Below are 16573 nucleotides of genomic sequence, written 5' to 3' on the forward strand. Positions count from 1 at the left end.
TTCCACTCAGTACAAGCCAACACAGTACTGCACTTTCCTTCTAAATTCCTTATCTGTTCAAGAAGCCAGGAAAGAACTTAAACAATAAGAAGGAGACTGCTTCTCTTTGTGCAATGATTTGAGGCAATTATGTACAGCAACAATAAGAAAGTGTCAATAAATACATGGGAGATTGGGTTTTGTATCCATGTCTGCAGCAGTGTAATAGCATAATTGCTTGTGTCTGTGCAATATAGTTTTGGAGGACTTAAAAAAAATAGCTTTCTCTGGTTGGTTGGATCTTGAAGTTCACATATGTGAATGCATACTCACTGTTTCATGTCTGGTAGACCAGCTCTCCTAATGTACTGACTTCCATGCAGAAGGAACCTGGGTATGTGGTCAGAGAAGAGCTACTCACTGCTCTGAAATGGTGCTGGCTCTGAAAGGTTGAAAGAACAGCATTCAGATGTTCTTTCAGGAAAGAGAAACCCAAAGCTGACTAGGGCTGTATTCCTAAGATCCACTCTTGCCCTTAAAAAAAACAAACGAAAAACCCTGTAACTGTTTGTGTGGCTGTTACAGTTGTACAGTTTGGCTAGACATGGAAGTTCTTTGTGCCACTTTCCTTTTGAAGCTGGTCTCTGCTAAGAGAAAAGTTGATTTGAAACCAACACTTAACAGAAGTAATGGTGGTAACACTTGTATAGAAGGGTGTGTGTACATAAATGCAAGTGGAACTTTTTTTTTGATAGCATAATTCTGTAATGCTTAGTTGTTTTGGGTCAATTCTAGCAGGTAGCAGGAGTCAGGTTAATTTGTGTAAATTATATCAGATGAGTGATAAAAGATAATTTCAGATGTTAACACTTTTTTGGGCAAAGATAGTATTAGTTTGAAGACAGATATATCCAGCTGTTTGTTTAAAAGCTGAAAAGAAGCTTTATATTAATGGTTCTTTATGTAGGTAAGTATAAGACTAGGTACAATATTCCTCTAATTTTTTTATTGTTTTCTCTAAATTTTCTAAAGGAATTGATGACCAAGCTGATAACAGAGACACCTGACCAGCCAATCCCATTTTTAATTGATCATCTTCAGTCTAAACAAGGGAACCGTGGTCAGCTTCAGAGAACACTGTCTGGCTCTGCCGCCCTTTGGGCAGAGAGTGAAGCATCAGGTATGTTCTGTAAGATGGAAAGGGCTACACTATAATCTTCCCACAGTTTTCCTGGGTTGTTTCTTGGATGCTCATTTATTTACTGTGGAAGTGCTACTCTGTGGTTTTGAGCATACAATAAATCCTGTTTGTCCACTAGAAAATGATTTTAATGTGCACAGACTGAGCTAATAGAATCATAGAATGGCATGGGTTGGAAGGGAACTTAACAAACATCCAGTTCCAATCCCAATAGATCAGGTCTGTGCAACCTAGCCTTGAATGCTTCTTTTAGTTTAAAATCATTTCTCATTGTCCTGTCACTATCTACCTGTATAAAAAAATCAGTCTCCATCTTGTTTATAATCTGCCTTTATATACTGTGAGCTTGTATATATTGAGGTTACTGGGTTTTGTTATTTTTTGGTTGTAAAAATTGACTGATCTGTTTCAGACTAAAAGATCTCCAACAATTTTTTGTAGTCAACTGTTCAACATATTAACTGTTTGAATTTTTCAGTTTTAGTGTTTAGGAAAACAAACAAAAAAAAGAAATTTAGCAAAAATCAGAAAAAGTAGTGCTAAAAGAGCTGTCTGTGTTTTTTTTTCATTGATGAGACTGGGAATTTCTGAATTAATTGTTTATGAAGTCTTTGAAAAATGACCCTGTGAAGATTATAATTGCTGGATTTTATTCTTCAAACAGAAAATAAAGGAACAAGGAGAGATTTCAGAAGTTATGATAAGCCTTGGCAGGTAAATGCAAAGAAGCCTAAAAAGTCAAAGAGTGACCTTGCCGTGTCCAATATTTCTCCACCATCACCGGAGTCCAAGTCATGTAAGGCTCACTATATTATAAATTTGTGCACATTTCTAAACCCACAGTCTGTTTCTTTTCATTAGGTTTTTATCATTAGGGTTAAAAAGGAAAGCAAGCTGTGAGCAGCTGAAATGACTAGAGAGACATATTAGAAGAGTTTGAGTCTTGCTTCACTTTCATATCATTATGAATTTATAATTTTGAAGCCAGATGAAAATATAGGGTATAATTATATCTTATTATAGTTTTTTATAATCTCCAAAACTTTTAAATATCTTTGAGTTTAATGAAGTGTACCAGATGATAAATCTGTTTAGTAACAGAACGCTTGCTGGTTTTCCTCTGAAAAGCAAGATGTGGAAGTCTAGATTACAGTGGAGTTAATGGAAAATACCCCAGTGGCCTCTGAATGTCAAAATCAAAGGTAAACAGATATTCAGAGAAGTGGACAGTCACTCATAATCTACAGTCTTTGTAGGGTAACAACAGTTTATAGAAGCAATGGCCAAGAGTGTACTTCCGTCACTTTTAAGTTACCCCTGCAAATATATCTGTGTGACTTCTTAAATATGTTAAGCACATCATTAATTTTCTTGTGCATTTGAACTACATTTTGAGTGCTATCAGAGGCTAGTTTCAGCAATGTGCCACCTTGTGATATCTTGCTTCTCTTATTTTCTGCCAACAAATTAATACTGACCTTTTTTGCTGGGTTTATGCCAAAATTAGTGGGCACTGTGTGCTCCTTCAACCACTCAGATTGGTGGAAAGCAAGCATGTTCAGCAGAAATTCATTACTTTATCCAGACTTCCCACCCTCTATGTGCCTTCAGCTTGTACTTTAAGACATTTTTTGGTGTCATTGTAAGTTTTTTTTTCCCCAAAATCCTCTTCGAAAGAGGTAGTAAGGACTTTAATATGGGAGCCTATTGAGAGCTTAAGATTTACTTCCAGATTTGTGTAAAATACCAAAAAACCCCTCAGCCATCTCCTTACTTTCCCTACAAGAACACACCTTACAACGTATCTCCCCCTCCCCAAATAAAATCAATGCAAAGTTAAATGGAATCCATCACTTGTAAGATATTCTGTTCCAGAATTTTTGTCTAAGGACTGTCTTATTCAAATGATCTAGAACTTTTAACTTGATTAAGTCGTAGAATTACTTGGATTGGAAGAGACTTCAAAGAGTGTCCAGTTCCAACACCCTGTCGTGGGTAGGGTTCCCAGCCTCTAGATCAGGCTACCCCAGGGCCCCATCCAACCTAGCTTTGAACATCTCCAAGGGTGTGGTATCCACATCTTCTCTGGGTAGTCTGTTCCAGTGTCTCACCACTCTGAGTAAAGAATTTTCTTCTAATATGTAGTCTAAGTTTCCCCATTTTAATTTAAAAGTGTACCCCCTTGTTCTACCTCTATCTGTCCATGTGAAAAGTTGATCTCCCTTCTGTTTATAAGCTCCATTTTAATACTGGAAGGCTACAATGAGATCTTCTGAGAACCTTCTCTTCCCCAAACAAAACAAGCCCAGCTCTCTCAGCCTCCTTTTGTAGGAGAGGTGCTCCAGCCCTCTAATCATCTTCATGGCCCTCCTCTTAACCAGCTCCAGAAGCACCACATCTTTCTTGTGCTAGGGCCCCAAGCCTGGACTCAGTACTCCAAATGGGGCCTTATGAGACCAGAGTAGAGAGGGACATTCACCTCTCTTGGCTCTTTTGATGCAGCCCAGGATATAGTTGTCCTTCCAGGCTGCAAATGTACTGAGGGTGCAGTTCATGGTAATCTTTGGAAGCATCAGGAGATTAGATTTAGTTAATTAGAGAATATAATTTCTTCTAGAAAAGCTGATGTTGAATTCAGAGTTCATATCATTCTTGCACAGATCTTTCTCTCGTTCTTAAGCTTTCAACTTTTTTTTTTAAGTAGAAAGGTTCTTCCAGTTCTTCCTTTTGGCTTTTAATGATCTCTGTCATACCTGAAACAAATACACAAATGGGAAACCATAGTGCCATAGCGATCTGAGTACTTGTTTGCAAAAATATAGCCTAGGGTTCTGTTCTTGTCTGGCAAAGGAAGAGGCTTGAAGCTAGGCCTCTGTGTGTGTGCATGTGTGCCTGTTCAATGAAATATTTGGATGATATGAAGAACAATCAATTTTGAAGTTTCTTAGTAGTTTGTGAAACAGACTTCTTTTTATCCAGTTAGCTACGATTAGGCAAAGTAGGTTGATGACTTTGCCAGCTTCATATTAAATCAGTTCACAAGTCATTCTTATCCTCTACTTCAGTTCACTGTTCTCTTTCCAGGTTTCTGTATCCCATTTTTTGGTGTTATATACTTCTACGTATACCAATTGGCTGTCTAGGACTACCAGCCTTTATGTACTTAGCCTTATAGTATCCAGATACTGTGTAAATGAATTTCATTGTGATATCACATTAAGAACTGTAATCTGAATGATCTTGCAAGATTTCAATACTTGAGCAATTTTATGATGAACAATATATGCATTTTTGTTCTTTAGGATGTAAGAATAGCATACAATGCATTAATGAAATGTAGCTCCCAGTCTAGGAAGGGCTTTTCTCCTATGGTGAGCAGCTGTGTGCATGAATATGTGGCCTGGTGCCTTGTGATAGGTGTAACTTTCCCATGAACCTACTGCTGAAGGATTTAATGAGCAGCTAGTCTAATTTCACCTGCAAATTGTGTTTTGAAAATACAACCATATGTAGGTAAAAACAATACCGAAACAATACTGATCTTCTACTACAATGAAAGTAATGGTCAGCTGATATGACAGAACTTATAACAAATTTAGAAATGAATCTGTTGATGTGCATTTGCTGGGGGGGAAGAGGGCGGGTTGTGTGTGGGGGGTGGTGGGTGGAGGACAATGCCAGAAAAGAAATACAGGGAAGCATGTTTTTGCTCTCTCCTGCAATGAGATGGGAAAAGGGAAAGAGAAAGGGAAAAGCTAAATATTTCTGCACAAATGCTATGAATAGATGTCATAGATCTTCTACATGATAGTCAAATGATCTCAAGAGTAAGTATGTGTGTCTCAACACAAATGATTTGAGGCAGGTAATGTGATGAAAGATTTAAAATTTCTGACATGAATTTGAGGAATGAATATAATAAAGGAAGAAAGTTGGAATGTAATGAATGGATTTTGATAAATGTGAAATGAGATGCATATGAAATAATACATGATGAACTTTGTAGAGGAAAAGATGCATTTCGGAAGATCTCAGGGGAGGATCATTATAGTGTTTATGTGGTTCTGCATGCTTCACGTAAAGCCATCTGCTTTGAAAAGGCTGGTTTTGTTGATCATGTTGGGATGGTACAAGTTCACATTTTCAAAGCATTTATAAGTTAGCAGAAAATGAACCTTGAAAGGAGAGACACTTGTCAAATCATGTAACAAAGGAGTTTTTAATTTTAGTATTCAATCATTTCTTGGATAAGTAGGTAGGTAAAAAGAACTAAGTCTTCTAGAAGTAGTAAAAATTTTTAATTCTTCATGTCTTCTTCCTCAGTTTTGTTTTAATAAAGTAAGTTATTGAAACAGAAACGTTCCATAACATGTCTGTTTTGGATACGTTTTCACTGAAGTACAAAATGGTTTATTAATATACAGACTGCTAGCCAACAAACAGAAAACTTCTGCCAGACTTTTGACTGCTTTCCGAATATCCATCTAGCGAGATACAGGACAGCCAAAGATTCTGATGTCTGTGGGACATTTCCCTGAAACTAGAGACCAGACCAAACTAGGCACTGTGATCCACTCTTTCCAAGGCAAAAGTCTTAAAACTCTCTTGTTCCTGGTGCAGGTTGGTCCATGTACAAAACGACTGCTAATCCTTGGAAGCTTCACAGCTGTTGAGTGGAAATGGTATTTGTTTCATTCAGCATCTGTTGTGGGTCTCATGACAGATTTTATTTGGAAATTGTACTGTTTCTCAAAAAATTCTGTCCTTATGGATTTTGAAAATTGTGATTCATTTGAAAATGACATGATATCATATTCCAACCTGTTGCAATTTTCTACAGCCTGGAAGCTCTAAGCCTTGGATATCTTTGTTCATGATTTTACTATATGAAATTGTTCTCTGTTGTGTTTTGGTGGTGATGTGAGGTTTCTGTACTATGGTGAGCTCATTGCAGTGTTGTACATGGAAAGAAAAATCTGTCAATCTGGTAGTAGGTTAGTGAGTGATGCTGTAGAATATGTTGGTACAATGAAGGGAGATTGAAAAAGCAGGCAATTAAAGTGTATAGGATCTCAATGTGAATCTAAGGAGTAAAAATGGAGATAACTTGTAGAATTTCTGGGCAAGTTTACTGTATTTGGAGTTAGTAGAACTACAGAGCACTTAGAAAAAACACTAGAAGTAACGTTTTGTTTTCTGCAAAATAAGGAAGAATGAGAAACACTGAAATTGCACTACTTAGTTGAAGTTATTTATGAATGGAGGAAGATGTTGATCGCCCAAAAATTTACATGAATTCTAATGAACGTGGTCCCTTCTAAAACAGGATGTAATAAAGTAAAGAATTAGCTTCTAAAAGTAGTAACAAAAACTGTAAGCTGTCCATATGATGGGCCTAATACATTAAGGCCTCTATATGTTACTAGAAATGGCCATAGACCATTAGTTCTTGTCCTCAGAATTCCTTTTCAGAAATACATGACTCTTTGAACACAAAGGAGAATGAGAGTCTGACACTTTCCACTCTCTTCCTTTCTTCTTCTTGAGACTTTCTGTGTTTCTTTCCTCATAGTCTGTTTTCTGTATGTCTTTTTTAATGTCTTCTGTCTTTGAGAATGTCTGTAATTGTGGTATAATATATTAGTATCTGTAAGACTTAACCAGGTTCCTGAGTGGGAGTTACAGATCAGAATAAATCCTGGATTTTCAGACTCTGTTTAGATGTCCAGTTTATAGATAATTTTGTGTATGTTTATGGGAGATGGAATCATATTTTAAAAAAATTATTGTATTTTTGTGACATTCGGGGGACATTGTGCAGTTTCCTTACCTGGCATTTGACTTAACCTCAACTTTACCTTGTGGAGTTGATCCAGAGTGGAGCACATTCTGTATACATCCAGAGGTCAGTTAGCGCTAAGGCAAATTTCAATGGCAGCAGTTATTTAAGACATTCTATACTAGCTACCAAAGCTTAAAGTCTGAGATAAATTTCCCCATACCATTATAAAAGCACTTTGAAATTGCAAACGATCATGAGATACCTTTGTTGGGTTTTTTTTTTTTGCACAGTCTGTAGGAGTCTGCAAGTTTTCTTTGTAGTGTTTAATGAAAATGATGTTTGTAAGCATAAATTAGTTAACAGCTATCAAAATTGAAAATTAATATTTCAAAGCTGGCCAGCAGGCATTGAATGTATCTGTACGCTTTGTTTTTGAAGTTATTCTTAGGGGAGTAGTAATCAACCACTGATAAATGCAGCTGGTTCTTTCTGTTGCGAATGTGAACTAAACATAATCATCTTCACAGCAGTGTGTGTGCTTCTCAGCATGGCAATGCTGTGTTTGGAAACAACCTGACAATTTCTTTTAGTTTAGAAGTCAGTAGATACATAGACATTATTTTTGTTCTCATTTCTAAAAGTTGTTCAGAATGTTCACATTCACTGATACGGCATTAAATATTGAGTCCTAAATACCACAGGAACTCCTTCTCTTTATCTCTGCATTTGGACGTGACGTTAGCTCAGCAGATGAAAAACTTATTTTGAATTTTAGTCGAAAGTTTCAGTAGTAAGTAATATGTAGAGAACTGAGTTTTGGTCTGAATTTCCCAAAGACTAAGTTTATTTTCTGTAAGTATCAGAATTTTTATTATTTTTTTAATTGTTAGCATTAATTATTACTCATTGCCAATTAATTCAGTCATAATAGTCATCCGGAGTATGTATTTGTTCACAGATGTTTTCATTTTTATTTCACATTGACCAAAGAAAATATTTCCAGCTGTTAAATAAGAAGATAATTAAACAGTTTCCACTCAAGATGCTTGAGCTTGTAAACACATTGTACAGCTATTTTTTTCTCCTGTAGGAGTCTGAACTACCAAATCTAAACTTCATGTATATATCTGTGTATATTTAGTGCCAAGGTCAATAGAACATCCTAAGTGGGATTGGAGGACAAAACCGGAGAACCATGATTTTGATGAGCTAAATCATATTCTTCAAGAGAGCAAAAAACTTGGAAAAGCCCTTGAGAATCTTTCTCGCAGTAAGTTGATTGATTTTAGTTTTTTAATGTAACCATGCAGCCTGAATTGTAATCTGGAAGTATATATCAAGATGGTGATCTCCTATCCAATTAAGAGTAAGTTCACTCCCATTTGCAGTTAGATTCTGGTTGAGGAGGTTCGCAGAATGTCTAAGGCAATTTAGCATCTTTCCTACTTCCTGAAACTACTTCTCCTTCACTTTTTCTTTTTGGGTTGTTTTTGCATTTAATTTCTGCCAGCTTAGAGAGTTGAGTTAGCCCATAAAGAGATAAAATGCAAGAACCTCTTTTAAGGAAAATAGCAGGAACATGCAGCAGTGAGACTCTACTCCTGGAGAGATTAACAGATAGGTTAACCATTTGTGAAACCTTAATCAAATTGATGGAGATCAGACCTGTTACTGAAAAACAGTGTCTCATGGCCTTGATCCTAATTAATTCTTTACAATTTTCAGAAGCATTTCAGGTAGTTTAAAGCATCTCAAATAAATACTCAGAAACTTGGTAACCAGTGATTTCATAAAAGAGAACCTCAAGGATTATTCCTTAAGAGACATAGTGAAACAGAATCAGTGTTTACAAATAACATGCTCATAGAAGGGATAGCTCTGAAATATGATGCTAGCTTGAAGTACATTGATGGAAGCAAGCACTACTAACAATTATCAAAGTGTGAAACGTAATCTGCTAAGGTGCATGAGAACTATATGATGTGATCTGGGAGACATTTGAATGATAACTATTTAGTTTCTCCTCTCATTAAGTTTCATCTCTGACAATTCTTGATTCAATGAAGAAATTGTGGATGATGTCAGAAACCGCTAAATGGAAAAATAGAAAATTTGTCTTGTGGATAATTTTAAGATTTTTTTTTCCTGTTGGGGTGAAAAGCTAAGACTAGTTTGCTCAAGTACTCTCTCTCCCTGCTGTTTAGGCTGATCAAGTGAATTATAGTCTGAGAATTTTTCCTATTTATGTTAACTGGAGTAGTATTGTTACAGGACTCTTTTCAAATGCATTTCTCATTAACTAGTCTGTCTGCGTTTTTCTCCTCTAAAGAGCTGAAACTTTCTAACTGGCTCTCTGATTTGCAGCCCCACCATTGCCTGACAGTATTACTGTGATGTGTCTTAGCAATTTCAAACCCTTGTCCTTGTATCCAGGACTAACACAGATAACGCATATCCAGAAACAACTTGTTTTCAGTTTCATAGAGGGTTATTTATTTACTGTTCTTAGATACAATGTGTTCAGAGTTGAGAATTCAATAATAAAATATAAAACCAATCTCAGTCCTGAATCTTTTGTCTTTTCTTCTGAGTGTTGTGTAGTTTCTAATAAACTTCTACTTTCTTATATCTAACATATAGTTAGCAGCGTTCTGTGCCTCTTTTTTCCCAAAGAGTTTTCTAACAGGAGTTTTCTAATGCTGCAGCTCTTCAGAGTCCTGTGCTTGGACTGGAGGTGAATATACCTAGTCAATATTATTGGAATCAGGTTTTTGTAGTTATTTCACAAATTCTTCATTAATTCTTGCTAGTACTTGATGTTTTCTGATGATTTGCCAAGGTAATGCAGACTTTTAGTCTTACCCCCCAGAGCGCTTTAATTCACTTGCAACCTGATATAACGTTCACTTTTATGAATGTGCTTTCTATTTCTTCATCCAGATCATTACTGGAAATATTGTCAGACTTCTTCATGATTCCATTTCAGATCTGACAACCAGCCCTTGAAAGCTACTCAGTAAGTGCATTTTTTCCCACCAGATGTTTTTCTACCTAGCAGTGATTACACCTAGAATGTAATTCTGTTTTGACTATCATCTAGGATAGCAAAAAAGTCTTATAATAGCTTAAGTATTTTACTTCTACTTCTTCCTCTTATCCACTAGGCAAGTTTCCAGGTTGAGAAAGTAATTAGAGTGATTTGACATGACTTGTTCTTGATTAATTCGTGTCAGCTGGTTCTTATCACCTTTCCTGTCTGTTAGAAGTCCATAAACTGTTTATTTAACAATTTTGTCAAATCTTTTTCTGCTGTCACCTGTAGGCTGGTTGGTTAGTAATTCCTCTTGTCTTCCCTTTTTCTAAAGAAAGATGTGGTATTTGCCCTTTCCTGTCCTCTATTCCTGAAAGACAGTTGCTAATGGTTCTGAGATTTCTTTAGCTAGTTTGGTGGATACTCTAGCATGAACATCACAGGATTCTACCAACTTGAATATATCTGAACTATCAAAATATCTTTCAGCTTTCCCTCATCTGGCCTGTAATTCACCCATCTTAGAATCACTACCATTAGGAACCTGGTGACTACTATCTTTTTTTTTTTGTTTTGTTCTTGTACACTCTTGAAGTAGTGGAAGTATTAAATACTGAGATTTCTTTGTATCATCCATTACTTGTTTCCCTTATCTTTGATGTAGTACTACATTTCTCTTTGTCCTCCTCTACTAGTGTATTGCAGTACTTTTTCTTGTGAATTTGTTTGTTCTTTGATAGTTGTTATTCATTTTCACTTCAGGCTTTTTGGTTGTATCACTTAAACACCTGTGTCAAGTTAATTCTCAACTATATGTCCTGTTTTCAATTTCTGTGCTCCTGATTTTCATGTCACTTCAGGAAATAACTCTGTGTTCCATGCTGTGATTTCTTCCATATTAGGATGATATAAAATAAAAGTTCAAAATGAAATATTTGAAAATTTTGGGAAAAAAAATATTAATTTAAAAATGAATTTGATCATATGGTTTCCCGAAGGGGAACTGAAATGGCATTTTTCAAATATCTTAGCAGGATTCAATGAAGAGACATATCTAGAGCATTAAAAGTTAAAGATGTGAAACTCGTTCTGTTCTGGGCTCAAACATCCCTTATGGTGAATTCTGTAGAAGCTGGGCTTTTTAAAGCTAGTTTCTTCAGTATTACTACTTTGTGCATGCTAGTCAATGCTTTTGATTCTTACAGGCATGTCCATGAAGTCTTGTTTCCAAGCAGTATGTGACAGGCAGTTCAGTGTGCAAATGGATCACAACATACTATCAATGGCTTTTTACAACACATTTAATTCTTCAGTACTTTTAACAGGGAGAAGTGCCACGTGAAATTGAACGTGTGAAATTAAATGACTTTTTCCATCAAGTTCTGGAATTCGTTTCAGGTTTTAAAGAAATGCTTTGGATCTTCTAGTGAATTCTAGGACTCCACAAAGTTCATTGCCTCCTCTACAACTGACATAGGCTATGAATTAAACTCTAGTTTCTGTTGCTTTATTTAATGTTAAATCTCTGTTTTGAGAGAAGTCTGTACATTTCATGCAAAATGACAGGACTTGGGAGGATGTACAAGACAATATGTAATTCTATGTTCCAGTAGATTGAAAAAAAAAACAAAAAACAAAAACAAACACACACACACACAAAAAAACAAAAACAAAAGACAAAACAACAAAAAACACCACAAAAGTGAGTTCACATCTAATGCTAAAGATATGTTGCGTACTGAGGGACTGGAAGATAGTATTGCCGTAATTATGGTCTTTGTGCATTGGAACTTGCTGACTCAAATATACCATCCTCCAGTGGTCAACTGTGAGTCAGCACAGGCAGGCATCAGGAACAGCTGCAAACCCACGGCTGAAACTCAGAGAGTGAATTTATTTTTGTTCTTTCTCCAACTGAGGGTTTCCCCAAAGCAATACTTGGGCAGAGGCACATGTGGGGACACAGGCAGTGCAAACCTTGATCCATGCAAGAGGATACCTGGCCTGCTGCTTATGCCTGTTTATCAAGGGTTTACCACTATGCTGTGATCTTCACTGTTTTGATCTTCCTTTTACCAAGATAGGTAGTTCAAGTATTTCTGATAGAGTACTTCCAAGTCTACCAAACACCTACATTATCTATACAGAGATTTTATACTTGCGAAACACGCAGAGGACAAATACCAGTAGCTACAATATGTATTTTTCCACAGTACTACTCTACAGACTTCGTGTATTCCTAGTTGCAAGGTCAGTTGAACATACTTACAGTGCTCTGTGCTGGACTTCCGTCCTCATCACCTCTCCCCTCTTCCTTGCCAAACTTCTACTTTTAACTTGTTCCCAGCATCAACCCATGTGGAAAATGTGGGTTTTGTTTGCTTCTCCGATGACCTGCGTGTTACTGAGGTGCATTTTGAAGTATCAAGTTAATTATTTAGGAGAGACTTTGGTTAATGAAACAGCAGACAGGTATATACTGCATTTCCCTTATGCATATTTCATTTTCTTTAATTGAGAGGTCACTCTTTATTGTCGTTATCCTTCTTCCTCTGCAGATCATAAATAAGGAGTTTTATGCTGTTTGGGATATATAATATTCTATTTCTGTTTCTGGCCTTTTTTCCTTTTAAATAGAGTTAAAATCTCCTGCATAGCTGAGACTCTTGCTCGTAGACCTGTCTTAATCACCAGTCTTCCAAGATTAGAAAGATACATAAACAAAGATGGAAAACAGTGAATTATATGTTATAAGTGGGAGAATATAAGGATTAACTCAGTAAGAGCTTGCTTCAAAGTAGGTATGTCTGACTGCTTTGTGAACACCTTTACATCTTTTATATGAACAATTAGAGTATATGATGAAAATGAGTACATATTGGACATTTCAGTTTACACATAGTAACAGCATTTGATGCTTATGGTATTCTACTTTGAGATGGGTATGTTTTCACAGTTACAAATAGACATTTATCAGAGTTAACTAACATTTTATTTACATAAGAATTCTTGCTGAATCCATGTGTACACTAGAAATTAGAGGGCAAGAAATAAATTTATCTTGCTTTGAATTTGACAGGCATTCTAAGGTCAGAAAAAGGGTAGTAAATTAACATTAACCGAAAATATTGGGGAACCCATCTAATTCTGTTTGAGGGAACCCCAGAAATAATGATGTCTAGCTATAACCAGCAGGAAAAAAGAGTATTCTTTGCCTCTTAATTTAGAGGAGGAGTAATCAGTTTATAAACAATCAGTAAACTAGAAAGCCAACTGCAGTCCAGTAGGAAATACTGTTGTAAGGGTACCGTAAAGAATCACAGAACTGTAGACTGGTTGAGATGGGAAGAGACCTCTGAATGTTATTGATCCAGCCCCCTACTCAAGCAGGCATGCTTGGCACCAGTTTACCAGAAGCGTGTCCAGAGGCCTTTTGAATATCTCCAAGAAGATATTATATATAGATAATATAAGATATATATATATATATAAGATATATAGATATATATAGATAATAGAAGATATAATAGATTATATATAGATAATAGAAGATATAATAGATTATATATAGATAATAGAAGATATAATAGATTATATATAGATAATAGAAGATATAATAGATTATATATAGATAATAGAAGATATAATAGATTATATATAGATAATAGAAGATATAATAGATTATATATAGATAATAGAAGATATAATAGATTATATATAGATAATAGAAGATATAATAGATTATATATAGATAATAGAAGATATAATAGATTATATATAGATAATAGAAGATATAATAGATTATATATAGATAATAGAAGATATTATAGATTATATATAGATAATAGAAGATATTATAGATTATATATAGATAATAGAAGATATTATAGATTATATATAGATAATAGAAGATATTATATAGATTATATATATCCAAGAAGAGATTATATATAAAGAGCTCTGAATCCATCCAGAGTACCTCCAGCTGATACTTCTCATAATATCAGAATTAGTTGCTGTTTATGTCTGTAATAGCCTTAGAAGGAGAAATGTGATCCTATGGAGAAGATAAGCAGTAAGAATCGAAGTCATAATGATAAAGGTACAACTAGTTCAAAAAATGATAAGAATATTGTTAACAAACCATGAAAATACATTCTCTGTTTCTGGGTGAACCTGCGAGTATGTGGGATATCAGTTGATCGATATACATCATGAACTACTTCAGTGTATTTAGCGGACTCTGAAACATGTGAAGATGGGTTTTCATTAGTTAGCTTCTACACTATAGGAAGTTTATTAATGATTTACAGATTGGTTATGGAAATCTTACTTAAATGGAATGCTGCTAACATCTATCAAAGACCTCTAAATTTTCCCATTAAAACCGGATATTTCTGATGCTGATTGAACTGTGAATGCAACTAGCATGACATGTAACTAGACTTTTATCAATCCCCTCTTTCAGGTAGCGTTGTTTTAGGACATAGTACTTCAATTTTTTTTAAGTCATACACACCAAATACACTTCAGTCTGTTAAAATGTCTTATGTGTGATAAGTCCATGTAGTCTTAAATGTGTTCTTTTAGTTGAACCACAAAAATAGTCATCAGTATTCTGTAGGGTTTTTTTTCCTTCTGTTCGGGCTGAACTTTAAAATTGTGTTATTTTTGTGTGAGATCAATGTTTGTGATTTACTGTGAGATCGACATTTTTAGATAAGCTCAATCAAACCTTTAAAGAGGATAATTTTATCTCAGTACTGCAGCTGTTGTCCAGTACTACTTTTGCTTATAAAATCCATTTGCTTTTAGTGTGATTTATGAGTAATAATACTAAATAATGATATTTTGAGATTGAAACAGGAAGAATGTGAATGTAATTATTGCAGCCCAATTATTAAATGGGGCTTATATGGCAGGGAGATCATAGTGATTTCAGTTATAATTTTTTTTTCCTACAGATGTTACATTTTAAATTACTGTTATTAAGGTATGTGCCATTCTGATCCAGCATGCTCGAAATTTCAGAACTAGTCTCTTTTAGAGTTATAGCATTCTTTTTCTGGAGCAGTATTTGACTTGCTAAGAATTTCCTGGAGAACTGGGCTTTGTGTGACTTCAGTCTCATATGTGATACTTTCTAATCCTTAGAAAAAGGCAGTTGGCATTCAGAGAGCACCAGGAAGGTGGGCTATGACTTTATGATGGAATGAATCATGGAATGGTTTGGGTTGGAAAGGACCCTGAAGATCAATTAGTACCAACTCTCCTGCCATAGGCAGGGCTGCACCCACCGGATCAGGTTGCCAGGGCCCCATCCAACCTGGCCTTAAATGACTCCAGGAATGGGGCATCTGCAACTTCTCTGGGTAGCCTATGTCAGTGCCTCACCACTCTGAGTAAAAATTTTGTCCTAATATCTGATCTATATATTCTCTCATTAGTTTAAAGCCATTCCTCTTTGTCCTATTGTTATCCTTAGCTAGTGACTGTTATAGGCTACCCACCTTAACTAACAGCACTGCAGTGTACACCTTTCCTTAAAACTGAGAGTTGTGAAAAATTATTCAGTGTTGCCTATTATTTTTTCTGAGATGAGCTTGACCTAGAAAAAGTGTCTGGGACTCAGTATTTGGTGCTTTATTTGCATTTTGTGTGTCTTTCATTTCATTCTCTAATTCATTGCTCACCTAATCCTGGAACTGTTGGAGCTACTCAGAAACTTGTATATGAAATTACTGCAAGTCAAAAGCACAAATTCTTTTTCTGGGAATATAATTATTACTTTTTTTTAAGTCACTACTGGAAGGAGATTTCAAATCAGTGTTTCTTAGATATAGTGACTGTACTGATGTAAATTATGCTGCTTTGCTGGTGTCTGGTGCCTTGTAGATTACATGGTTTTACTTTTCCTTGGGTGGATAGATGTTGGGAGGAATATTACTCTAAATTGCCCTAACTCAGGATGAATTCCCTTACAGAAACTTTATGTATAGTTGTTTAATAATATAGGGATATATGGCCTCACTGGCAACAAAAAGTACTCAATTGTTACTGGAGAAAATAGGGCTAATTTGGAAAGCTGTAAAATGACTTGCTGTAAATAATATAAGAATGTTTATTATGCCAGTCAATAACAAATCTATTACAGTGTTCCAGCACAGAAATGACTGAGCTGGTTTGGTTCCTGTGTACGTATTGTCAAAATCAGGGGAGACATTTTTTTTAACTCCAACCAGAACAGCCATTTTCTATCCTTTGTAATCCAAATTTGGTGTGAAATAGGCAATCTCCATCTACTTCGTGTTTACGACATGATGCATGCAGACAGTAGTTTACCATTTTGCCGACAGTAGTATGGCAACCATCCTGTGCATGTGGTTTTGCTGTGAGAAATGCAAGTACACCTGAGATAGCCTTGCCCAGTGGTAGGGAAACATGTTTCCTCTGATTTACAGTGGATGAGAGAATGCAGTGTGGCAGTTTACTGCTGGACAGTTGATATCTATATATGTGTAGTGGAATTCCAGGGTCACAGCCTGAACCAATGGGTGGGCTCTGTGAGTGTGTGAGTGCG

At 35.7% G+C, this 16573-nt stretch overlaps 1 protein-coding gene across 2 annotated transcripts in view; it reads left to right on the forward strand.

The window, feature by feature from the left end:
* C8orf34 (C8orf34 homolog) overlaps positions 1 to 16573 on the forward strand; it is a 170730-nt gene that overhangs the window by 35109 nt on the left and 119048 nt on the right. Inside the window, exons 2-4 of one of the 2 annotated variants that reach the window (XM_025147990.3) lie at positions 1012 to 1159; positions 1845 to 1976; positions 8104 to 8232. In XM_025147990.3, coding sequence (XP_025003758.2) covers positions 1012 to 1159; positions 1845 to 1976; positions 8104 to 8232 — 409 coding nt within the window. The remainder of the gene's footprint in view (positions 1 to 1011; positions 1160 to 1844; positions 1977 to 8103; positions 8233 to 16573) is intronic. The other variant, XM_015282758.4, reaches the window with a different exon arrangement.

The sequence above is a fragment of the Gallus gallus genome, chromosome 2, assembly GCF_016699485.2.
Source record: "Gallus gallus isolate bGalGal1 chromosome 2, bGalGal1.mat.broiler.GRCg7b, whole genome shotgun sequence".
In the NCBI taxonomy this organism is placed as follows: Eukaryota; Metazoa; Chordata; class Aves; order Galliformes; family Phasianidae; genus Gallus; species Gallus gallus.